General features: G+C 27.4%; 1 protein-coding gene across 2 annotated transcripts in view; it reads right to left on the bottom strand.

Annotated features, from left to right (window-relative positions):
- LOC136990014 (solute carrier family 12 member 2-like) overlaps positions 1-27,221 on the bottom strand; it is a 93,963-nt gene that overhangs the window by 31,722 nt on the left and 35,020 nt on the right. For both annotated transcript variants that reach the window (XM_067288334.1, XM_067288335.1), the window contains exons 3-15: positions 24,245-24,320; positions 19,396-19,491; positions 18,255-18,394; positions 18,049-18,162; positions 16,020-16,131; positions 11,124-11,248; positions 7,880-8,092; positions 6,947-7,054; positions 6,706-6,829; positions 4,715-4,816; positions 4,474-4,629; positions 1,338-1,437; positions 1,144-1,255 (exon numbers count right to left, since the gene is read on the bottom strand). In XM_067288334.1, coding sequence (XP_067144435.1) covers positions 1,144-1,255; positions 1,338-1,437; positions 4,474-4,629; positions 4,715-4,816; positions 6,706-6,829; positions 6,947-7,054; positions 7,880-8,092; positions 11,124-11,248; positions 16,020-16,131; positions 18,049-18,162; positions 18,255-18,394; positions 19,396-19,491; positions 24,245-24,320 — 1,578 coding nt within the window. The remainder of the gene's footprint in view (positions 1-1,143; positions 1,256-1,337; positions 1,438-4,473; positions 4,630-4,714; positions 4,817-6,705; positions 6,830-6,946; positions 7,055-7,879; positions 8,093-11,123; positions 11,249-16,019; positions 16,132-18,048; positions 18,163-18,254; positions 18,395-19,395; positions 19,492-24,244; positions 24,321-27,221) is intronic.

Here is a 27,221-nt window from a genome sequence, read left to right as displayed (position 1 = left end):
TTTTATGCGCTCTTTTTATGTGCGATTTTTTTAATGCAAATTTTTAATTTGTGCGGTTTTTTTTGTGCGATTTTTTATTTGTGCGGTATAGTTGGCGACTAGTCTCGTGCGGTTCGTCATGTCTCACGTTTACTTATTATAGCTAAATAAACTTATTATAGCATAAATGCACTTATTATAGTAATATTATTGCATGAATATGCGAAAAATGAAATAATTTACTTTTTAAGTCAACAAAACACCACCTGGACAAAAATATGTAAAACAGACGATAGACCAGACGATGCAGTCAAGTGCTGACATCTGTTGTCAATAAATTCTATTTCGTACGGTTTTGAGTTATTTTCTATGTGAGACTTTTTTTATGCGGTCCCTGTTGATCGCATAAAAAAAAAATATTTTTTAATTGTGTTGCAAAAACTATTTTTTACGGCCACTCGTGAAGTTTCGTGCAATTTTTTTATGCGTTTTTTTTTTTTAATGCGGTCCCTATTTACCGCATAAAAACAGGTTTGATTGTACTTCTTCCCTCCTGTTGGTTCCTCTTTGGGTATTTCTGAGTCTGAAATTGTGACTGTACATATGGTGCAATATTGACAGTATTCACAGTATTCGAATTTAATTTTTTATCAATTAATATTCAAGCTCTTGAATGTTTTCCAGTATTCAATTATTTAAGTATTTGCAGATAATATTCACTCATATCTAATTACTATACATAAAATAGTTACTTTAGATTTGAGCAGAGGTAAATATAAATGATGGATCTAGTGTCTACACCTGCATCTTTAACTGGCTTAGATATCTTCTTTTTAAAAAACTTTAAAATTGTTAATTATTTTTTATTGGTTTACAACTTCAAAATTATGATGTATTTGGAAATTTCTGCTTTCAAATAAGAACTATACTGCTTAATTTCATGCTTAACAATACCAGTTTGAGAGCATCATTGTCAATTAAATTATGATTGCTAAATATGCTTAATTTAAGCATAAGACACCAAAACAGAGTATGAAAAAGATATATTCATTATATATTAAGAATGTTAAACAAATTTTTTAAGGACATTTATTTTAATTTTAATTAATTAATTAAATTTATAATTTTTAAAAATGTTTTCCTTAAATATATTAATTCATTTACCTTAACAACATGACCACATACTACCAATCCTAACTTCTTACAAATACTATATGCAAAGTCAGCTAGTGGCGGTCTGCTATTTGGATTTCCTGTTAATACTAATATTTGAGGCCTGAAACAATAATACAAATTTAATTTTTTCATAATGATATATTCCTTTAATAAATAATTAAAATATACATTAATTTTATTACCTATAATTTTTTACATGTTCTTGAACCTGATTTAATTTAATAACAGCTTCAAGTGCAACTTTGTATGTCTGAGCTTGTGTTGATGATCCCCAATTTACGTCTATAATAAAAATTTTAAAAAGTAAATTTAAAAGAAATAAAAGACATTATTTAGTGTTTCTTGTATGTTAAATAACATATTATTAAACATGAAACTATAAAAAATACATTAATTTTATTGCATTTTATAATAAACACACATAAAGACCTTTTATTCTTTACATTTTCAAAGAATTGTACATTTATAATCTTATAATAATTGTGATTTATAAATAATCACCTAAAGCACCGGGTTGAATCACTAACACCTCCAAAAACCTTAACCGGTAAAAGTCTGCTCAAAGTCCCTCAGCAAATGTTTTTGGACACCTCACTGTGCCTTTTCTCAAGCTATCTTCTCTTCTTAAAACGATTTTCAAATTATCGAACATCTATTTTTGTGATGCACATGCCAACCGAAAATTCAAAACATTCAAATAGCTTTCGTAGAAACTCCAAACGAATAAAACTTCAACCGAAACACTTTTTAAGTGTTTCGGTTGAAGTTTTATTCGTTTGGATTCGGTTGGCATGTGCATCACGGAAATAGGTGTTTGATAATTCGAAAATCGTTTTAAGAAGAGACGATAGCTTGAGAAAGGGCACAGTGAGGTGTCCGAAAACGTTTGCTGAGGGACTTTGAGCAGACTTTCACTGGTTAAGGTTTTTAGAGGTGTTTGTGATTTATAATTTTATACATAAAAATATATTGATGTAAACTCGAAAAATTTTTTTCTCTTTTCTCAAACTTGAAGAAGAGTTAGAAAATAGCTCATAAACATTATTTCCACACAGAGCATTCCCAAAACTCAGGCAACTCGGGTGTTAGCAGCAATTAAAGAAGGCAGCATAAAGTTAAAATTTAAAAGAAGAAATGAATCATTTTTACGATTTTTTCTTATTATTTATAGCTGTAAATGTTTGTTTTATAATCAGAAATTAGATTGATCTATGGACAGGTGATATTCCAACAGTGTGAGGCAACGTTAATTGTTATATTAGGTGGTATAAAGAAACTAGTCTGAGGGATGGCTCTTGATCTACATAAATATTTATTGCTGGAGGAAAGATTGTATTATTTTTGTTCAATATGATATTCCAGTTAAATTTTAATACCTTTTGGACCTGAGTAACTCAAAGTTTCATTGAAAAAAAAAATCTTGATGCAAAAATGAAATAACAGAAATAATTTGGAATGCTAGGCATAGAAAACATGTAACAGTTTTAACATTTTTTTTATGCTTTTGGATAATTCAATAGCAAAATGGATAAGTCAGGATTACTACAAGGAATAATAATTATGTTAATTTTATGACACGTACAATAGCTATATATAAGCATTTCGAAAATACTAAGTAGTTGATATTAAATATGCTGAATTGCTTTTCACAGCACAAAAATATTTATTTAAAAGGAAAAATTTTATCTTTTCGAAAATCACTTTTTTGTTCAGTTTTTCTTATAGCTTCGACATATTTATAATATTAGTGTTAATACTACTGTATAAAATGTTGTGATATTATTTTCATATATTAACAAACTTTAAATCAATATTTATTGAAATTTTTTCTTAAATTTTTTGTTCTTTTAAACAAAACTTTTCTGTATTTGTTCTTTTTATTAGAAAGTGGATCATATCAGTCACAATGTTTTTAATGAAATATTTATTTAGAGATGTCTAATGCATGATTTTTTATAATATCAACATCATTTTCATAATTAAAATTATAAATTAATTATGAAAATTATTATTTAAATAATCATAATTATTTAAATTAAAATTTTGTTTGAATATTGAAGTTGTGTAATCACCTTATTTAAAATAAAAACTTTTTTGTTGTAAATCTGTATAACTGAGATAGCTTGAGAAAGGGCGCAGTGAGGTGTCCAAAAACGTTTGCTGAAAGACTTTCAGCAGACTTTCACCGGTTAAGGTTTTTGAGGTGTTTGTGATTTATAATTTTATACATAAAAATATATTGATGTAATACTTAAAAAAATTTTTTTTGATCTGAATCACTCAGATTCAGACAGTTTTAATATTTGTTTTATGTTTGTAAAGATGGCTACCATAATACTAAACATACTACTAAATTCAAATTTTTTCTAATATTTCTATATTATTCCTGATGATATAATTTCAAACATATTGAAACTACTCAAAATTTTTGTTTAATTTTCTTTACAGATTTCTGAAAGACAAATTTTTATTAACACTGAAAATTGATTTTTAAAATGCTAACTTGCACTTTTTTTTTAATCTTACATTTATCCAAATCTATTTTATGTTGGAATCAACGATTGAAATTATTGTCAAATGAATATACATCGTTACGTACAACAAACTGTGTCACAATGTTTTGTAAACGTTCTTTCCGTTATGTAATAAAAGGTTGGTGGGGCTTTTGACCCCTCGGGGACAGTGACCTCGTTTCACACTCCCCTTTCCAGCGCCGACCTTCCATCAAGACAGTGTAATCTTTGTGTATTCTTTGTTATATAACCAGTTATGAGGGTCTAACTAGTTTTTACTAATCTCTCCAACAAGCAACATCTAGTCTAACATTTTATTATGGTATTTTACAAAAATATCAGACTAAGAAATATATTATCTGCACATTATCAATTCAAAATGATGTTTATGCTGATAAATTGTTCTATTTGAGATCTATGTAGTTTTCTCTCTCTCTCTCTCTCTTAACAATTTGAATATTTTAATTTAGATAAATATTTTCTTGAACTAAAGTTTATACATATATTTTAAAGTTTTACTGATTAATATTTATTTAATCAAATTCCTAGTCTGCTATAGAATTTAATAAATTGTACTTAGTTTAAATCAAATTTATAGATTCAAATTAAATATAATATTCTTATTTGTCAAACATGAATCAAATTTAGAAAATAATACTTTTATCTGCTTTAAAAAAAAACCATGTATCAACAACTGATGCATAACTGAGCCAAGTATGGCATGAATAGTATAAAATATCAATATTTACAGATATGATCATATTTTCATTCTTTACATTTAGTCAAATAATTTTTAAATAATTACCTGGTTTTCTATAATAGATATAAATATATAATGCTAAAATAATAGCAAATGTAATTAAAGCAGTCCACCAATTCATAATAAACATCACTGCTAAACATAATATTGCACCTAACAGACTCAACCAGTTATTATAAAACTTGAAAGCTGGACGAAATCCTGGAAAAATTATGTAAGGATTGAGTCAAATTGTATATTAATCATTTATCAATGTTTATTTAAGTGATTTTAAAAAAAAACTTACCTGGTGATCTAGCAAAGGTAGCATGAAAACATGAAAAATTAATCAAACAATATGCAGCCAAAAAAAAATTTGAGATAATTGGAGCAATTTCATTCAACTGACCTAAAAATAAATAAATAATCATTAATTTTAAATTAATTGATTGATTAATCAAACAATATAGAAAGTAAATTTTAAAATAATAAATTTTATGCCATGATAAAATATTATACTTAAAAATTTTTAATTTCCATTTTAAAAAAATTACTTTTCTTTATCTATGTTTTAGAAATTCTATTGTTTCAGTCTTAGAATCTTAAAGAAATCACAATATAATAAAATATTTTCTGATGAACTTTTCTCAATAGAATAAATACAATTAGAACAGATATTATTCAACTTCCGATAAAAAATTCAGTTAATGTTACCTTAGGTGCCAAGATGGCGGCTCGTTTCTGATTCAAACAAGGAAACAGTGGGACGCACGTTCTAACCTAACCTAACCTATTCTAATAATTTGGTTGCTAATAATTATGGTAATTTATTAGAATAGGTTAGGTTAGGTTAGAACGTGTGTCCCACTATTTCCTTGCTGGAATCAGAGACGAGCCGCCATCTTGGCACCTAAGGTAACATTAACCAAAAATTCTAAGTTCTGAAAACGTTTAATGCTTAATAAAGGTTTATCAACACTTATAACTTGAAATTGCATCTATTAATATATTCACATTAAGACTAAGGAATCATGAAAGTGAAAATTTTATCTTAAATTTAGTAAAAATTAAATTTTGTCAACTAGGTTGATATTTTAATAGTTGTGACTTTACTTAAAATATGTGAGAATTGTTTTAATAGAAATAACATTGATTATCTTACAAGTTACAAGAAAACTACTTTAATACATAAAGTATTTTAGATATAAATTCTATTTAAAAAATTTACGAAAGTTTCTGTAAGGGACCGTCCATAAATTACGTAAGGTATTTTGGGGTGGGTGGGGGTCAAAGATTTCTTACTCAGGGGTAATAGGTCTCGTCTTACGTAATATTCTTATTTTTATTTTTTGATCTCGTTGAGTGGTGGAGTTTTGAATTTGGCTTCAATTTGGCAGTTTCTATTAAGAACGCTCATTGTACCAATGCCATCTCGTGTGACGTGATAGAATAATAATGCTAGCAGACTCACGCTCTACACATTTTTTATCATGGGAGAAAGGCAGTGTGGTAGTTTCTCTCTCTTGTTTTGTTTTGTATGACGTTTCTGTTTACACGTGTAGTAGCTAGTCAATCTGTCAAAGTTAAAATTAATATAAAAATGAATATTATGACATTGATTAATGATAATAATAACGAAAAGATTGTTGATAATTAAAAAATAAAGTTCTTAAAATAAATTGTTCATTCGAATTCATTAAATTTTTATATTTTTAAATTTGTTCACATAAAGTCTTTATAAATAATAGTACATATTAATTAACTAACTAATAATTATATATTTTGGACCTAAGATTTTTAGGGTTTCATAAAAAAAATTTTTTTTGTTAAAATCTTTTTTTTTTAAATCATGCCTAAATATTATGTAAGATAGGAAAGGGGAGGGTGGATCAAAGAAAATATTACGGTTTCTTACACAGGAGTGGGTGGGGGTCTAGAATGGCCAAAATCGCCCTTACGTAATTTATGGATGGCCCCTAATCTAGAAATATTCATCTAATAAACTGAAAATTTTGCAATTGTATCTTCCATGTCATAAAGTAACAATATGATTATAAAATGTCAACAAATAATTTGATAAGAATTAAAGAAACATTTTCTTATAATTTAAAAATTATCATTGAATATATATATATATTATTCTTTTATATATTATATATATTATTATATATATATAATTCTAGTATTATATATATATATATATATATATATATATATATATAATATATATATAATACTAGAATTTATTTAAGTGTTAATATTTAATTAATAATTATATTATTAAAATAAGTTTCTCACCTATTGCAATACAAGCAAGAGCAATAACAAAAGCCAAAAGGTATGCCCGACGAGGTTCGGCATTTTTCCCGTAACCTTTGGCAAATATATGTATGTGTGGAAACAAGTTATCTTTACAGAGTGCCTAGAAAGATTTTAAATAATTTATAATCTTGTTTCTGTTTACAAATTCAGTTTTTTACAATTTTTAGTGATATTAATAATGAGTTGTCTAAGTTAAAAAATATCCTTACATATTTACCTGAAAAACTTTAGGTGCACTGACAAGACTCGCTAATGCAGAGGAAAGTGTAGCAGCAAATATACCTGCATAAATTATTGGACCAAAAGCAGAAACTAGTTCCATTACCTATTATTACAATAAATTTCAAAACATTATTATAAATAATTTAAGCAATAAGTAATTTAAATGCTGTTTTAAAAAATTATTTTTGTTTATGACTTGCCAGAAAATAATTACAATTACTTTATATAGCAATCAATGAAAATCTAGTGTAATACACATAGTAAATATGAAAATATTTGATAAATCTATACTAATATATAAAGCAAGAGTGAGTTGAATTGCAGAAGAATTTATAGGTTTAAAAATATTTTAATAAAATAACGTTATGCTTAAATTTTATTATATTGATCAGGGCTTCTTAAACTTTTTTATTCACGACCCCATTTATGATTGGGATTTTTTTTCGTGGACCCCAAAAAAATATAAAATATATATATATATAAATATTTTGCAATATACATATGAAATACAATGAAAATATACATATATATTGAAGATAAATTTGCAAAAACAATAATGGTGTACTACCACAGTTCACTCTTGTGTTACAATGAAACAGAGACAACTGAATACACTGAAAAGCAACAACACTACACTAGTTCACACTACAATCAGTGTTGCTGAATCGTTGTCTTGCTGCACCAGAAGTGACACAAAGTGCAATTCACGAAACCTACGACACAAAGCATGCCATTTTCAAACACTCACAAATTATTTTCAATATATTGTATTAAAATCTCGTGACCCCAAGATTTCGCTAAGCGACCCCAAATGGGGTCGCGACCCATAGTTTAAGAAACCCTGATATTGATAATATGAATTTAAATACCATACAGTGATGATATATTATAAAACTATATTATAACCAAAAAAAAATAATAAAATTACCTGATAATTATTCATAAGACCATATTTGCAGTGTCCAGAATCTGCAAGGCTGCAATTACGTATTAATTCTAATGTTCCATTCTGTACAAAAAATTCCACACCATTTGCATCACGATATACAGTTGCTCCAGCAATTACAGCAAACAGAATATAACTAATTGTACTAATAAATATTGCTAAAAATGTTCCTTTTGGAATGGAATGTTGAGGATTCTGTAGAACAATTTTTATATTAATAATTAATATTTATCACATTAAGTTATAAAAATTGATGAATTTACACTGCTCAAATTTTTTCAATAATTATCAAATGGAGACAAAAAAATTTATAATTTTACATTAAGATCCTTTAATAGAACTGATAGTAGATTATTTAATCTATCTTCCAAAAAATAACAGAATAAAATGCTGTGTTATTCTTTGGAAGATAGATTAAATGAGAAAAAATAACTTTTATAAAAGAATGTATTGGTTGATAATACTCTAAAAGGAAAACAAATGTCTCTATGATACATTTCCAAAATTTTCCAAATTATAATTAGAAAAATTAAAAGATTTTTTTTATTACGGACACATAACAATATACAATAATTATAATAGTGTTAAACTGGCTTCAGACATCAAAAATAATCACAAATTTATACAAAAGAATTGCACAGTGCAAACTTACTGGGCAATCCAGAAGAAGCTGTTTGTCACAGCAGCCATTTGCAGTGCCAAGAACAAAATTTTATTTACTTTTTACATGATGACAAACTGGGTTCTTTAGTAAGGCTTTCTTTTTTTTAATTTGCTTCTATAATTATTATTAATAGGCATTTATTTACAAATGGCTGCTATGTGAAAAGACTTCTAGATCATCTCATATATTCACACGTGCTTTTGATAATTAACAAACCACTGCCATAAATTTCTTAAAATAAAAATAGAATAGCAGTTTAAATTAGATTTTAAAGTCCATATGTTAAACAGAATGATAAATTTGAAAAGTGGTTTGAAGATAAAGAAAGAAAGCTTCAAAAATGCTTCCCAATAATTAAAAATAGACTCCTAAAAAGAAAGATATAGAAAATTATGATTTTGTCTTCTTCTTTATCTTTGCCTTTTTCCATGTTTATATGAGGTCGGCATTTCTTTCTCTAATACGATTTTTCCATTTCTCCCTATCAAGGGCTTCTTCTCTCTTAAGTCCCCTCTGGTTCAAGTCTTCTTCCACCTTATCTTTCCAATGCATCTTTGGTCTTCCTCTTTTCCTTTTTCCTTTTACTACCAGTTTTCCGATCTTCTTTCCAACATAATTGTCACTTCTTCATTCTATGTGGCCAAACCACCTCAACCTACATTCTTGCATCTTTTTTCTCCAGGGGCCCACCTTAACAGAACTTCTAATAAAATCATTCCTTATTCTATCCTTCCTTGACACTCCACACATCCATCTCAACATTCTCATCTCCGCCACCTCCATCTGTCTTTCTTAGGCTCTTGTTATTGCCCATGTCTCAGCTCCATATAACATTGCAGGTCTGACAACAACTGATTCATACAATTTTCCTTTCAGATTGCAACTAACTTTCTTGTTGCATAAAACACTGCTCCGCTTCCTCCAGTTCATCCATCCACATTGAATTCTATGCTGCACCTCCGAGTTCAATCATCCTCCGATCCCAACAAATATCCTAAGATATTTAAAACTCAGAACAAAAAGGGAGTAGCACATTTTGGATTTTAATATTACACTCATCTCTACCATTCAGAGTCATATAAGCTGTTTTAGTTCTGCTAATCTTCATGCCCCTTTCTTCCAAAACTTTCCTCCAATCTTCCAGTTTCTTCTCAGCCTTGGTTTGAGAAAGTTCACACAGCACAATATCATCTGCACACAGCATACTCCATGGAGCCTCACACTTCATGTCACACACCAACACGTCCATTATCAGGTCAAACAAATAAGGGTTAAGGGCTGATCCCTGATGCAAACCAACATTAATGAACCCTTCTGTAGTGCCCACACTACTCTTAACTTGGGTCTCTGCTCCCTCGTACATTTCCTTGATGAGTCTAACATATTTTTCTGGAACATTCTTTTCCTTCATACATCTCCATATTTCTTGCTTTGGTACCCTATCAGATGCCTTTTCTAGGTCAATGAACACCATGTGCAAATCTTCCTGCATTTCCCTGTGCCTTTCCATCAGCTGTTTTAGAGCAAAGATAGCATTAGTTGTACTCCTTCCTGGCAGAAAAGCCAAACTGTTCCTTTCCAATCTCAGATTCCTGCCTAATCCTTCTTTCTACAATTTTCTCCCAAATCTTCATAGTATGGAACAATATCTTTATACCTCTGTAATTTCCACAATTCTGTACATCCCCTTTACCTTTAAAGATCAGCACAAGAATACTCTTCCTCCATTCATCAGGGATCTTCTCCTGCTGCCAGAGTTTCTTCATAGTCCCAGAGAATATCAGTTCCCTCCTTACTCAAACCTCTCCAAGCCTCAACCGAAATCCAATCAGTGCCTACTGCTTTCCCTATCTTCATTTTCCTAAGCACACTTTCCACTTCTTCTCTGCTAATATCTTGCACCACTCCTTCATTTGCCTCTCCATTCTTGTATAAGGTTCTGGGGTTTTCTTCATTCAATAAATTCCTAAAATATACTTTCCATCTTTCCTTGATCCTTTTGTAATCTTGTAATACTATTCCTTTATCATCTTTAATCAGTTTAAAGATGATAAAGGAATGGTATCTAAGAACATTAATTTGGGAGATGAGTCATATTTTAATAAAAAAATTCTTATAATTTTTTAATGGTGATCATTCAAAAACATTTTTTTAATAAAAAAGTCAGTTTAAATATTAGAACATTCTAATTTTGGAACATAGTAAATTGTTTAATTCGAATGTGTCAAACATGAAGCAAGCATGTAAACTAGGCCAAAAACACCTGTTTTTAATAAAATATTGCTGGAGACATAATGAAGGTGTGAGATTGTTTATTGTTGTGATCACAAATACTCATAGAAATGATATAAAGGTACTAACACTGATCATGACTGATCAAATTTTCAAATATAGCATTACATTCATATTTAAATTGAATTGAATTTGGACATTTCAGAACTTATGTAATATGAAAGCTGATTTTATAAATTATCAAATTACATATAAATTTTAATAATGCAATATCTCTGTTCTTTGTTTCAAATTAATTATTAATTTATCACTAAAAGAAAATTCACTTACAGCAAGATCACCTGATATATTAGCTCCAGCTAATATTCCAGTAGCAGCAGGGAAATAAACAGAAAACACAGAAAAAAATGTTTCTCCTCGAAAATGTGGTTTAAAATTTTCAGAGGCAAGGGACACTAAACATAAAAATATAAATTTTATGTAAATGTGAAACTTTTAATATAGTTTATTTAAATTAATTTCATTTTTATGTTATTGTTATAAAATATAATAAATAATTTTGGTTAATGTTACCTATGGCTCCAAGATGGCAGCTTGTCTGATTCCAGCAAGGAAACAGTTGGGATGCACGTTCTAACCTAATCTAACCTATTCTAATAATTTTGTTGGTAATAATTATGGTAATTTATTAGAGTAGATTAGGTTGGGTTAGAACCTGCATCCCCACCGTTTCCCTTCTCCTGTTTGCTGGAATTAGAGACGAGCCGCCATCTTGGAACCATAGGTAACATTAACCATAATTTCTTAAAATATTTATATCAAAGATAATGAGTTTAATTATTATAAATATAATACAAAAAAATCAAAAAGTTTTAAAACATAAAATATATTAATATTATAATAAATATAATATCATGTATGTATACATGAATATACAACAGTATACATAGTAATGACATAAATAATATAATAACTCATATATATGCACAAATTAATTCAAAAATCAATTAACCATTTTAAAATTAATGAGCTTTCATTTTTTTCAGTTTCTACTAACAAAATTTAGGAAAATTGTTCAAGACGAGATCTCCATAAACAATATACATTTTACAGTTTATACTTCTAATAATTGCTGCAAATCTTCAGTTACTGCAGTTTTTAGTCATTCTAATCTTGGTAAAGACCTCCCAAAAGGCATTTCTCCTCGTGTAACATCGCGTCCCAGAGAAGGCAACGGGAAACCACTCTGGCTGTAACTTTCCCTAGAAACACCTTGGCATATTACTAACTTACTAACCTATGCCGGGTGTCGCCAACATCAGGAATCTGATATGGCGTACACAGAAGAATAAGAATCTTGGTAAGTTGCTTTTGCTTCTTCAAATCTCTTATTTAATTTATAAAGCATTTAATGAGTGGAATGTCTGGAAAGATTTCTTTCACTATTCCATAATTTTTCAATTTTATGAAAGAAATATTCACCCAAACTAAAGTTATGGTTGATACTAAAAAAATAGATAAATCCAAAATAACACAACATGATATAAGTCTGCACAGAACTGAAATAATTAATCAGTTTATCTAGTGTATAATATATTATACAGCTTGTATGCATAATATTGCTTAATAAAAATTATAAATCTAAATTAAATTATCATAAATTTAATCATTCATTTTAAAGTAAAATATAATGAATATCCAAGCAAAATTGAGTACTAGAATTTATGAAATGATTATTCATCATATTTCAAACCAGTAAAAAATACAAATTTTTCAGTAATTAAAATTGCTGAAAAACTTATATTTTAATAAAACTTCCTATATTGAATTGAGGATAAGATCGAATAAGGAAATAATTGAGTTGAAAGTAATAGAAATAAATTAATAATAAATAAAGAAAATATTTAGTAATTAGATAGAGCACACCTTAAATACCTGGAGGCAATTGAAATCTATCAAGTGCTTAAGGTTGGAGTGAGTATTAATTTCAAAGAAACAGACACACTATCTACATCAGTGGTTCCCAACCTTTTCTAGGATGCAGAACACTTTTGTGAGCAATTTTCATTAGCGGAACACTTACTTAAGTTAATATGAAATACATAAGCTTGTCATCAGTTATTTTATTAGACTCAATCTTCCTTACACACCGGTGATTCAACCAAAAAATACACTTACGTAAAACCAGATAGCAGTTCCTGCTGGAAGATAATTTTTAAACATTAACATCATCGCCGCTTCGAAGCACATGCGCGCTACACAGAACGGCGATCGTTTCATTTAAAAAATATGTTGGAACGTTTTCACGTGACGGAATTCGAAACTCGGTTCTTTCAAAAAGGAATATATTCGAATTCATTACTACTAAGCCTGAAGAAGAGCCTAGAAGAGGCTATGAAAACGTTTGCGACCCAAATACTAACCACTTCGGTTATCTGGTTTTACGTAAGTGTATTTTTTGATATTTTATTAGAATTAAGCAGTTATAATTCAAAATCTCTACTCATATTATTAACACCAATTCTAAGACAAGAAAAAATATACCTAAATAACTTTAATGGGAAACTTGTGCCTGATGTTTTTTACATACAGTCAAACCTGTTTTTATGCGGGGGATAGGGACCGCATTAAAAAAGACGCATTAAAAAAAATTGCACGAAACTTCACGAGTGGCTGTAAAAAATAGTTTTCGCAACACAATTAAAAAATATTTTTTTTATGCGGTCAACAGGGACCGCATAAAAAAAGTCTCACATAGAAAATAACTCAAAACCGTACGAAATAGAATTTATTGACAACAGATGTCAGCACTTGACTGCATCGTCTGGTCTATCGTCTGTTTTACATATTTTTGTCCAGGTGGTGTTTTGTTGACTTAAAAAGTAAATTATTTCATTTTTCGCATATTCATGCAATAATATTACTATAATAAGTGCATTTATGCTATAATAAGTTTATTTAGCTATAATAAGTCAACGTGAGACATGACAAATCGCACGAAACTAGTCGCCAACTATACCGCACAGAATAAAAAATCGCACAAAAAAAACCGCATAAATTAAAAATTCGCATTAAAAAAATCGCACAAATAAAAATCGCACATAAAAAGAGCGCATAAAAACAGGTTTGACTGTATTTCATTCAGTTTTTATCATTGCCTTTATCTTATTCGAAACAGTAGTACACTCCATAAGTACGAGTCGTACATATATATTTAAGTTTATGAAAATTTTATGATTTTAATTATTTGATATTCGGTGGCTCGAATACGATTGTACACTTTCCGATTTGCGACTAAATCTGCGGAACACTTGGGAGATGCTTACGGAACACCAGTGTTCCGCAAAACACCGTTTGGGAACCACTGATCTACATCATGGCACGTCATTTTGGACTCTCGTAAACCATTCTCAGATACTCCTCACTATACAGTGCGGATATGAGTTCACATTAATGATAATTTAAATTAAATATGTTATTTGTGTCAAAATAATTATTTTAAAATCGATTATTATAAATTATTCTTTAATGGTTTTGAATAATATACATATATATTTTGTTCGGGATATAATTTTAAAACATTTGATTTTAAATTGTAAGTGCAATGTGTTCCATTTTCGTTGTCAATTTGAACATGTAAAGCACGTTCAATTTCTTTATTAGCCATTTTTGTTCTGGCATATATACCTAATGATGTCTATTTTAAATGGACAAAAACATTAGTAAATATTTTATTTATTTATTAATTACATAGTTGCTGGTATTGATTTAGTTGTCTGTATTAATAATAATTTTTATATTTTTTATAAACTACAAATCATGATGAAATAAGTTCCATCACTAATTGTGGTACATGTCTATCTTTATCTACAAAAGCTGGCAAGAGCACTTGCTTGCTCAATTCTTCCAGCACTTGAACAGGAGGTTAAGGGAATCAGGAATAATGAGTGAAATTTTTATTAAGTTTTCCCACTTGAGTTATGATATATGATACCTTACATTTTCCACCCCCTTGATCTTTAATCACCAAAATTTAATAGCATCAATGTTCCATACATAGAAATAACCCTGCCAAGTTTCAAAGGTTCAGGTTCAGCCAAACCTGAGATACAATGAAAAAAAAAATACAGACACAAATACAATTTTGTAAGGGTTTTTTTTTTTACATTTTTGGGCTCCTGAAGTGTCAAAATATCAAGAAATGCAAAAAAACTAAGGAGTCAAAATTTTCCCTATGTTATAGTATACAACAGCCAGGAAAGTAATATATAAAATGAATAAAAAGAAAAAATTGTAGATTAGTAAAATAATTTTGTGCATAATAATTTCATTTTTTCAAACAATAATTTTAATCTTTATCTTCACATTAGCTATTACATGTTTGTTTATGTAATGAGAATAAGTTTTATTGTTTTTTTTATTCCTACTTCATTGAAATACACAGCACAAAAACATCTTAAAAGAACCACAAATAATTCCAGTAACTAATCATGGATGCTAGGACTAACATTGATGCATCAATTTTTGATTTGCGTCGACCTGCATCAATTTAAATGCTATTAAAAGCATTCCATTCAAAACCTTTGACCTGAAGAAGATCCATGGATAAAATCAAAAACGTTAGTCCTACCATCCATGTTTAGTTACTGGAGTTATTTATGATTCTTTAAGGTGTTTTTGTGCTGTGTACTTACACTCCAGTTTAGAAAACTATTGTGAGTGGAACATTCATTGAAATAGAGAATAAATACTCTGCTACAGATTCTATTAGTTTAAAAAAAATTGCAGTATTTAAAAATATTTTAATATTTTATTATGATTTTAATATTAGTAAACCTTTCTGCAGTGGATTAGTCAGGTATGGTACTTATTCTCCATTACCCTATGTAGTGGAGAATAAACGTGGGAAATTTTTAAAGTATTTTCCCATGTGTTTTTTCTCATTACCATTTCGGAAAAATATTTTGTAAACAGTTATGTCTAGTAACAAAAAGTCTTTTATTATTGTCACATAATTCCTTTTTTATGTAAATTTTTTTTTCGTGGTACTTTTTGGCTAGTTTTTGGCAATATCCGCAAAATTCTTTTGCAGATATTGCCATCGTTCACCAGTGCCACACGATCGCCCTTGACGGATATATCCGTCAGTCACTGCAGAGTGGTTAATACATTCATTTATTAAATTTATTTATAATGTTTTAATATATAGATAAATATACTACATACAACTCCAGCCAACATATCCTTGAGCTTTCTGTGCAGTGTTCGGTGGGATGAAAGAGCCAATTACAAAGTCAAACATTGAAACTAAAAGTATTATCAACAGAACCACTTGAGCCTAAAAATAAAAACAATTTGAGATTTTTAGTAAACATTTCAAAGTACTTTTAATATGAAAATAAAACATTATTTTATGCAAAATGATTACGAAAAAAAATTATAACTTTGAATATTACAACTTGTATAAAAAATTTTCACCAATGAGAAGTTTAAACTTCATTTGCATTTTAAACAGTCACATCATAATTGATGATTGATAATTTAAGATATGATTCTTTAAAAATAAATTTGTGAAAATGTTTATAGAATTTTATCAAAATACTCTTAAATTAAGTATTTAAGAATTCTAAATATTTTATAAATGTAGAAATCAAAATTAAATGTAGAATTTATGGTCTAAATTAAAAACAACTTTATGTAGAGTGTTGTAAAGATAATTTAACTAATTTTTCTTCTTAAACATTTAGATATAAAAAGATTTTAGAAAACATCATTTATTAACTAATACAGTAGAGCGTCGTTTATCCGAAAGCCGATCAACCGAAAGCTCTCCAGTCGGACTGTGTAGTGTTGAATCAAACGTTTTTGATACTAGATTAATTTCTAAAGTATAATGTTTTTTGTTTTTATATTTTTCAATATATTTATTTTGTGTGTACAAAATAAAGAAATAATTTTTAAAGGTACAATAGCCATGATTATTTTTATAAAAATTTTCGTTATGCTTAAAATCAACGAAAATTCAACACAAAGCAACACGCAACGAAGAAAAATTTCAACATGGGATAGTTTAATATATTTTTTCGTACATGATCAGTTATCCGAAAAATAAATTATCCAAACAACCCCAGTCCCCAATTGATTCGGATAAACGACGCTCTACTGTAATTTGATATGAAATATAATGATAAATATGAGCTGAAATATAATGATAATCATATAAAACTAAAATGGTATAGAGTTATAATGTAGTAATATTATTTTTCAGTAAGCTTCTTGTTTTGCAACTAGAAAATAATTTTCATTTCTTTTTGAAAAACAGAAATATTTTCATTAGAAGTTATGCAGTTGTCTTGCCATAAAACGAACACCGATAAAGTGAATTTTGCCATTGCCCTAGCAAAATGCCATTGTCGCAATGTTAATTTTCATAAGATAAAGTGAATAAAAATTTTACTAAAATTATTTAAATCAAACCATAAATTACCTTTACAACCTCCAAGAAATCACCCTATTTCCAATAATAATTTTATTATTCATAATAAAAAGTGTAAAAAGCAAAGTGGTACTGTAATAAATGTTCTACTTTAAGTAGATTAAATTTTGATATGACAGAACCTGTAAAAGTATTGTCTGTAAGTACTGTTTGACAATGCTTAGACAGTACTAAAAGTACTGTTTAAGCATTGTCATCAAATGCATTATTTAGAATTATTCAAAAATGATTCCTATTTCTAAGTGACAGCTTAGTATGTTATTTTTGCTTTCCAGACACCAAACTGATAAGGCTACCAGCACCTGCATTAATTAGTAAGTAAAACTCGTGGTGATAAATAATTTGAAGTGGCAAAAAACATTTAAAACTAGCGAAATGGTTGGTGATTTCTTAAAATTTTCCAGAGCAACCCATAATATGCCATATTATTTTTTGGCTTTATTTGGTATAAATATTCATTGTATTAGCAGGTAAGTTTAAAATGTTTTGATTTTTAAATATTTTAAAAATACAACAGTTATATATATGATAAAACATAGTCTATTTTTATGTAGAAGGCTAGAAGTATTAGAAACATGACATTCATGATATATTTTATTAAAAATACGATATAAATGTTAAATCAAATGATTTAACAAGTACGGTTATTACAATTTCATATAAAATGATGAGGTCATCTATTACACAAAACAAGAAAATATTTTTGATATCTAAGACATTAAAAATCGAATAAAAACAAAACATTTTATCAATATTTACCTTTGATTCCCATTCTGTACCTATAATTGCAATTCCAAGAAGGAAAACTACAGTACAACAACCAATAATACGAATATCATTCAAACCACCATCAATAATCATAGCACCTTTTGACTAGAAAAATTGAATTTATATTAAATAATTAATATGTTGGATTAAAAAACTTTTTAATAATAAATAAAATTCAAATAAAACGATAAACTTACTGTGAGAAGGTCACTCAAAGTTTCTGCAAAACCAACAACGTACATTGCAATAGCTATTGCATTGGCTAAAGAAAATATTAAACCGATAGCACCTCCGAATTCGGGACCCAAGCTTCGGGAAATCATATAATATGTTCCTCCTGTAAAATATGTCGTTAGTAGTGGTAAATGCCATAATTTAATACAGATTACAATTGTAGGTTTATTAAAACTAACAAATGTTTTTGTTGTTTTAGACATCTTATTGAACATTTGAAAGTAAAATGTAAAATATAACAGAAATATTAAAACCACTAACCAAGTTTCTAACATTAAATAAAAGTAAAAATAAATTTATAGTATAAGTTAACAAATTTATTAATCTTATAATATAATCAAGATGTGTTGATAATGATAATAATAATAAGTGTAGAGCCCAAACAGTTAGGAGTTGAAAGTTGAAATTTGGTACACAGTTAGGGTACGTCACGAGAATGTACACTAAGAAGGGATTTTTTGAAATTCCCCTGCGGGGAGAAGGAGAGGATTAAGGCTTATCCTAAAAAACTCAGCTTCTACTGTACTATTTTAGTTGCGATTTTTTATTTCTAAGTGTGTTTTAGTAGGGTATGCCATGAGAATGCACCCTAATAAAAATGTTTGGAAATCCCCCGTAGGAAAAAGGTAGAGGGTTAAGGATTACCTTGAAGAATTCAGCTTCTATTGTACTATTTTAATGTGGTTTTTTGCGCTTTTGATTTTGGAAATTAATAAATATTTTAATCATTTCCAATCTTCGGGTAACCCAAAAACAATAAATCCAAAATAAACGAATTCAAACGAATATTTGAATTTGTTCCAAATTCAATAAATTCAAAATATAATGTTCCAAACAAGATTTTTTAGATTTTAGAATTTAAAATTAATCATTTTATTCAAGTAAGGTTATCATCAAGTAAGTTAATTCTCATTATAATGGAGAATTAACTTACTGCCTGACCAATGCCAGGCTCATCTGCTAGTTATATATAACTAAACTATGTAAAAATTTAGTTCTTTAGTCAAATATAACTGACTATTTTATATTTATGTTAAAATAACTATATTTTAAAATTAAAATGTTATATTTATAAATATTGATTAAACAAAATATATTAATTACCTCCTTTTACTTCTCCATTCGTACATATTGCAGACATTGAAAGTGTAGTTAAAATTGTGACACCTGAAGCAAGCAAAATCACTAAACATCCTAATCCTGTAATTAAAATGAGTAAACATTTTTATTCTCATAAATAATTTATATCCTAAACTATACTTCATTTATAAATGCTGTATATGATAATTTTTTATAAATTACAAATTGTTGTGAATAACAATTTTATGTAGTAATAAATTAACAAAATAATTTCCTTATTACACTTGATTTACCCCCTCCTTATCATATCACTCATTGTTACATTATGACAAAGCAATGGCATGTTATCCTACGAGAAAAAAGAGTAATTGCTTAGGACCCCACAAACAGTGGGCACCAAACCAATCTTTTATAAGAAAATATTTCTCCCAAAAAATTCCCTCAAAGAAAAATGCCTGAATTCAACACTATATGTGGGGCTCCCTAATTCAAATTTTCCTAGGCCCCATGAAGCTATAACACACCACTGTGACAAAGCCTTTGCATTATTACAATGTAAATATAGTCTACTGTGTTAATTACATAATGGATATTAACATAAAATTATTTATTTACATTTTTATCAAAATAAAACACTACATGACAATAGCATTGTAATAATCAAAATTTTATTTTCACTACAGTTTGCTAGCAAGTTTTTCATTCCCATGGAAATGCTTTGTTCTATCATGTTTATATCATCAATATACATCTTCTGCATTACTTTCTGAAATAAAGTATTCCAAACAAATTCAAAAGTTGTTTCACCCATTCCATGAGGCATTATAGTTTACAGATTTATAAATTATTATCGAATATACCACACACCAAACCATCGCCAGTTCATATCACAAAAAAAGAAAAATTCTTACAAACATTTTCGTCTATGTGAAATAGACATCCTCAGGTCTCAACGATATCGAACGAACGGCCAGTAAAATAGAATGTTTTTAAAATTTACGCTATATATTCAAATTATGTAATCAATCCGAACTTTTAAAAACATTCTATTTTACAGGCCATTTGTTTGATATCGCTGAGACCTGAAGATGTCTATTTCACATAGACAAAAATGTTCATAAGAATCCTTCTTTTTTTGTGACATGAACTGGTGATGGTTTGGCAAACAGTTTTTGGAGATATATTATCATTGAATGATGAGACGATATTTCCTTTTCTTTTTTTTACACGTCTAGCACAGTAACATCCACTACCACACTAACTGGTTAACAGATTATAATGTATTATCAGCAACACCCAAGTAACTGTATAATATACATTTACTTTTTGATATCTTTAGTGTTCTTATATAAATTTAAGCACATAAACTAAATTTTCAAAGAATATATTTTAAATGTGACATATTGCATTAAAAAAAGCATGTGTGATATTGATTAATGGTAAATGTGAGACATGACATCATGAGGATCATTCTCCTACCTTTCCCCTTGTTGTATCTTTGTATGGTGAATATAATATTTTTTGTATTTATAATATTTTTCATGAGAGAAAAAACTGATTTTAGAGTATGCTTAAATTTATATTATGTTCAATATGTCATGTAGTTTCTGTAATTAAGCTTAAGGTTTATGGAATTAGTCAGTATATTTACTTTTTATTTAATTTTACACTTGGCATATCACAAATGGTTTGATATGTTCTCAAGACATGACACTGAAATATCATGACATATTTATCTGCTTTACCGTTATTGATCTTAGTTGTCCTATTACTGAGTTTATCTTTATTACTTATTAACTATTACAGGTATATGATTATAACACTGACGTGTTGTGGCGTTACAGGAGTGGCGCAACACGTAAGTGTTATAATTGTATAATAAACGTTGGCGTGAAGTGACATTGTATTATATTACAGGTATAAATTAATCTTTCTTTTTTTTTTTTAATTAAAACATATTTGTGTTTTATAATATTAAATTTGATTCATAATGCTATGTATCCATATAATATTGAAATTAATTTGAATAGTTAAGGTACATAACTTATTAAATATTAAAAATAATACTATTCAATGCATCAAATTAACCAGGTCAAACCAAATTTGCTACAAACCACAGATTTAATATAAAAATATGAATGATCTTAAGCTTGAATTAATTAAAATTAATTTATTCAACATGAGGAAGTTTATTCGCATGTGTTTAATAAATTTTAGTAAACAAATTTCCAGGTAATGATTAAATCTATTATTATTATTATTATGGAGATGAAAACAGTATTCTGTCATATTAAAAATATGTTCACTGCAGATAAAATAGTTTTCCTGTCAACTTACAGGAAATATGATTCTTGCATCAAACTATTCTTTCAATACTTTAATCATAAAAGTAGTGCAGATAATAATGCAACATCTGTCAAAAATAATAAATAATAAAAAGAATACAAAAGCAATGTTATTTATTTAACTATCTTTTGTACACATCATATAAGCACATTTAAAAACAATGATAATTTGAGGTTTTATTGAAGATTAAATGCTATCTTAAATGTGTAAAAAATAGATAAAGTGATACATAGTATCAAATAAAAAATTTGAAGTCTAATGTTTTTTAAGCATATTTTATTGGGTATATATAAAATACTTTTAAAGAAGACACCTATACAGTAATCTATTCAGTATTTTTTATTTCTTTCAACACTATTATTGCATTATACTATATTAAAAATTGTGTAATTTTCTAAAATTTAAATTTATATTTATTTAATCCTTAATAAGACTCTGGGAAAATTCAATTGCTTCATGGTTTTATGCATCTTTATAGAAAATTGAGTTGAATGTTCTTATTTATCTTTTTTGTTCATTTAATATCAAAGCTGTGATAAAATTCTTTGAGTAGACATGTTTTGCTAAATTTATATTCAAAAATAAATTTAATTTATCAAAAATACTCAAAAAAGTTTTGTATAAGTGATTTTTGCTTATTGAAAGCATAAAAAAATGTCCAGCTCCAGTTCTTAAGGAAAATATTTAACTGAGAAATTTCTTACTTCCTTTTTGTTATCTTAAGAATAACCTACACTGTCTTGCGATATTAAAGTTGTTTGCTTGAAAAATTAATTATATGCAAGTATTATCAACATTTGTCAAAAAGTACTTGCATATAATTAATTTTTCAAGTAAACAGCTTTAGTACCAAAAAGATAGTGTAATTTATTTTTATTTTAAGTTTGGCATTGTTTGTGAGTATATTTTATATTCTCAGTTACCTATTATAAAGCTTGAGTAAAGTTTATTTTTCTGAGATTCTTCTTACTAGCCTCGGAAAGAAGCTTTCTCTATAAGCTATCAGAACATAGCATATAGAAACAGTCTTATGATTTAAAATATTTCAAGGAATAATAAAGATATTTAGGATAATAACCATAAATCAAGAGACTACAAGTCATTGATAACAAGAATCTGAACCTAAATACCTCTTATATAGGACAGATATTCCATGAAAACTTCAAAGAAATTATAAGTAATGTTATAAAAGAGACAGACAATACAATGTGATTGATCAATGTTGATCAGAGAAGTTCGAATTATATGAAAGCAAAAGACTAGAATAAAATATATTAATGGAAGAGATTGATACGTCTTAACATTAAACATGGAAATTTCTTTTTATGACTGGATAACACATTTTTTTTATGCCTACATCACTATTAATTATATGTATATTTATTGTAACTTGTAAAACAGTAAAAATTTTAATTTTAATTGTTATTCTCTTTTCATTTTTATGGAATTTTCTTAAATGTGAATATTTAATATTTTCTTTAAAGTTCAATACAAATTAGGTAACCTGAGAATAGCTGATACACAGGGCCATCAAGAGGGAGAAGGAACTGGGAATTTTTTCCTGGGCACAAAAAATTTAGGGGCCCAAAGTGATTCCTATTTCTATAAAATTAATGTTATTTTTATTAACAGAAAATAAAATCTAACACTGCTTTTTATTAATAAACATTTTACTTATTTCATTTGTTCAAAAAAAAAAAAGACTAAGCGGACCTGTGAACAAGCAAAAGGACCTGTTCTACTCCTGGGTCCTATACCCCTTGACCTGTATATCCCTTGGCAGTCCATTTTTCTAAGTTTTATTTCATGAGTTTGTCAAACAGTGGTGCCTTGGCCAATTATATAGTGCTGTACAATTACATGTAAAAAAAACTTTTTTTAAATCGAAAGTTATTGGAGGAAGGATACAGATAAATATAATAAAAATATAATTATATTTTTATTTAGAATTAAGCATTGAGTGCTGTGATGTTGCCAAAGGCCTCAATGCAGAATCCAAATATTCTTATAGTACAATAAATCCACCATTATTAATCTTTTTCCACATACCGCTCAGCAACCAAGCGTGTACTCCTGGGAGTACACATACTCCCAGTTGAGAATCGCTGTCTTACTGGATCCCTTTAGTCCCCCTTTTTTTGAACAAATAAAATACATAGAATTTTTATTGATAAAGAAACAATACTTCATCACACTTGGATTGTGCAAAAAATATGCTTATAAAACTAGTTTGAAAATGTAATAATATTAGTTTGAAATTTATATATGTATTGTATAGATATATTAGCTTACATTGATTAGAGATCAATCATTAATATTTCAGAATAATTGTTTAATAAAATTATAATAATGATATACTATTTATAATTGTATACAATTGAGAAATCTTTGCACTATCATTTTTTATATTCAGTTGATATTAATTTTCTTATAATAATAATTATGGGTTTTAATTCTATTTATTATTAATGTACCATAATATATTCAAAAATATTTATATAATATAAATATATATGTGATTACTTGCCTATTCCAGCTTGACCTACCACCCATGATAATCTTAAAAATAACATAACACCCCAGATGTTTAACAGACATCTTATCTACAAAAATAAAAATATAATGAATAAAATAAATCAACTTTCATAATAAGTTTTAAATAAATATAAAACATTAAATAAAAATGAAGTATTTAATTTAAATTAATGATAAGATTATTTGTTAAAAAAGCATGAAAAATGTTATTGCTATCATTGTAAAATTTTAATTTTTTTTAATTTTCAGGTGAAATTAAAGTATATGAATTATCAAAATCTTATTGCTTGTGTTAGAAAATAAAAAATGAAAATAAAATGTTAGATAATAGAATGAATTTGGGTTAATGTTACCCTAGGTATTGAAGATGGCGGCTCGTCTCCGATTCCAGCAATCGGAAGACAGAGAACAGTGGGGACACACGTTCTAACCTAACCTAACCTATTCTAATAATTTTGTTGGTAATAATTATGGTAATTTATTAGAATAGGTTAGGTTAGGTTAGGTTAGAACGTGCGTCCCCACTGTTCCCTGTCTTCTGATTGCTGGAATCGGAGACGAGCCGCCACCTTTGATACCTAGGGTAACATTAACCTGAATTTGAATATAAATAAGGAGATAGCAAAACAGTCCAACAGAAGAAGTGTTTTTTATCCACATATCATTCTTAGCATGATACAAATTCAATATTAATTAATCATAGTAATAATGACACTTCATGAAAAATGAATATAAATATAAAATAAAAAACTAAATACATCCAAAATAATCTTCCATTCTTTATTTAAAATTTTTAATAATTAATATTATGAATAAGTCAAGGAATATGATTTTAGTATAATTTTTTATAAAGATCTCTACCTTAAGAGTTCGTAGATATTCTATTATTTTGTAAATGTAGTAGAATCCACTTATATCAGTCATTTAATATTATCAAATTAGCATGTCCTAAAACACACAAAATTATAATAGTAATAATTATAAATATCATCAATTTAGGCAAATCTCAAAGTGATTATGATAAGCAGATTCTCCTATAATTTTGCATATTTTCATTATATTATATAATCCATTTATATTATATATATGTTGCAGTCAAAACCAGTTTTTAGCTAGGACGCATTTTAACTAGTTGAAATTAGTTTATACTGGATGTCTTTGTTAAAACCCGTTTTGTCTAGTTAAAACTAGTTTTAACTCAAATTCATTTTTGACTAGCAGTAAATTCTAGTTATAACAAAGACATCCAGTATAAACTAGTTTCAACTAGTTAAAACGCGTCCTAACTATTTTCCTTAAAAATGTTCCTATAGTGTATGATTAATTTCGTATCGCTTTAATTAATAATGTTAACTTAATAACACAGACATGTGACCAATATTTTCAATAAATATTGTATTAAATAATACAAATGTTTTAATCCCAATCATCACTTTATTTATTTTCCCCAAACATATTTATGTAGCTAAAATTAGTTTTAACTAATGTTCAAAGTTAAAACTAGTTTTATCTAAAATCCAAACATGTACAGCAGTAAGTTCTAGTTATAACTAGGAAATTCTAGATGTAACAAAGACATCCAGTATAAACTAGTTTCAACTAGTTAAAACACGTCCTAACTAAAAACTTGTTTTGACTGCAACATATATATTTATTATATTATTATATGCAGTACTGGTATGTTGTATTGTGTATGTGTGTGTGTGTGTATATACATAATTAATATCTATAACCAAATGATCACCTTAAATCCACTATTTAATGATTGAATAAGTAATTAGTTAGTAGAAATAGGCGTTACGGCAATCGTTTGGTTACGTTTCTATATATATCGGGCTTTGAGATGTTTGATATACTTAATTAATATCTATATTAACGATAATATTAATTGGAACATTTTCAGGCAAATATAATATGATATTTGTATAATCTTTTCTACTACTTCACCACAAAAATTTAATATTTGGATATTTACAGTTTTGAACTGTAATATATTTGATTAAACTCTTTCCATTATAATCTAATAATGTAACATCTTACGCAGTTTAGTGAAACTATAAAGTAGTGTGAGTACATCTGTAACTCTACACAAACTATTTTATTGTTGGAATATGCGTTTCTATGACAATTTCATTTGAATTGAAATTTTTCTCAGACTAATCTGTTAAATTTTAATAGTTTAAGTAATTAACCTTTAAATTTAAGAATTTAAACATTTCAAACATCAACATATTAATGTTTACTTCATCATTTTTTGTAATTATAAAAAAGAATGTATTAAAGTGTATATGCATTTTAGAGAATTTAAATAGTTTCAGTCTTTGTTAATATCATTATATTAAGAATGTTTACAAATTTTTAAGGATTGTTTTTTATTCTTAACCTGTTGAAAATTCATTTATAATCCAAAGAATATGATAATACACATATGTCATATCTTAATTAATATATTTTAAAGAGTTTTTCTTTATAAATGTTTTCGAACTGTTTGTATTCTAAATATGCTCTTCATTGCCTGAAAATGACATTAATGCAATGTTGACAGTACTTACATATCTGTTTTGTTAGAATTAAAATACTATAACACATGAAAGACAGTGGTTTTTAATGCTTATATAGTTTTGGTGTTAAGTGTGTGATTATCATTTAGAATCCACTTACTGTAATCACTTTGGAACTCACCTAAACTGATAACAACATCTGATAATAACATTAAGCTATATAATTAAATAAGATTACAATTAATAGAATATCTGATTTTATTAAATCTAATATTAAAAGATCATATTAAAACAATTAAAAACTATAACTTAAAAGTTTATTATTTATACTTATTTTCACTATTACAATGGAAGTTTATTAATCTAACTTCTATGGGAATAGAATGGTGGCAGACTATGAAAAATGCCAGTTTACTGAATGTTTTTATATTTTAGCAAAATTTGATAAGTTATATGCAATCTGAACAT

This window comes from Centruroides vittatus, unplaced genomic scaffold (assembly GCF_030686945.1).
Source record: "Centruroides vittatus isolate TY-2023 unplaced genomic scaffold, ASM3068694v2 scaffold_861, whole genome shotgun sequence".
Taxonomy (NCBI): Eukaryota; Metazoa; Arthropoda; class Arachnida; order Scorpiones; family Buthidae; genus Centruroides; species Centruroides vittatus.
The sequence above is the reverse complement of the archived record's forward strand: the minus strand, read 5'-3'. Positions and strand labels throughout refer to the sequence as shown.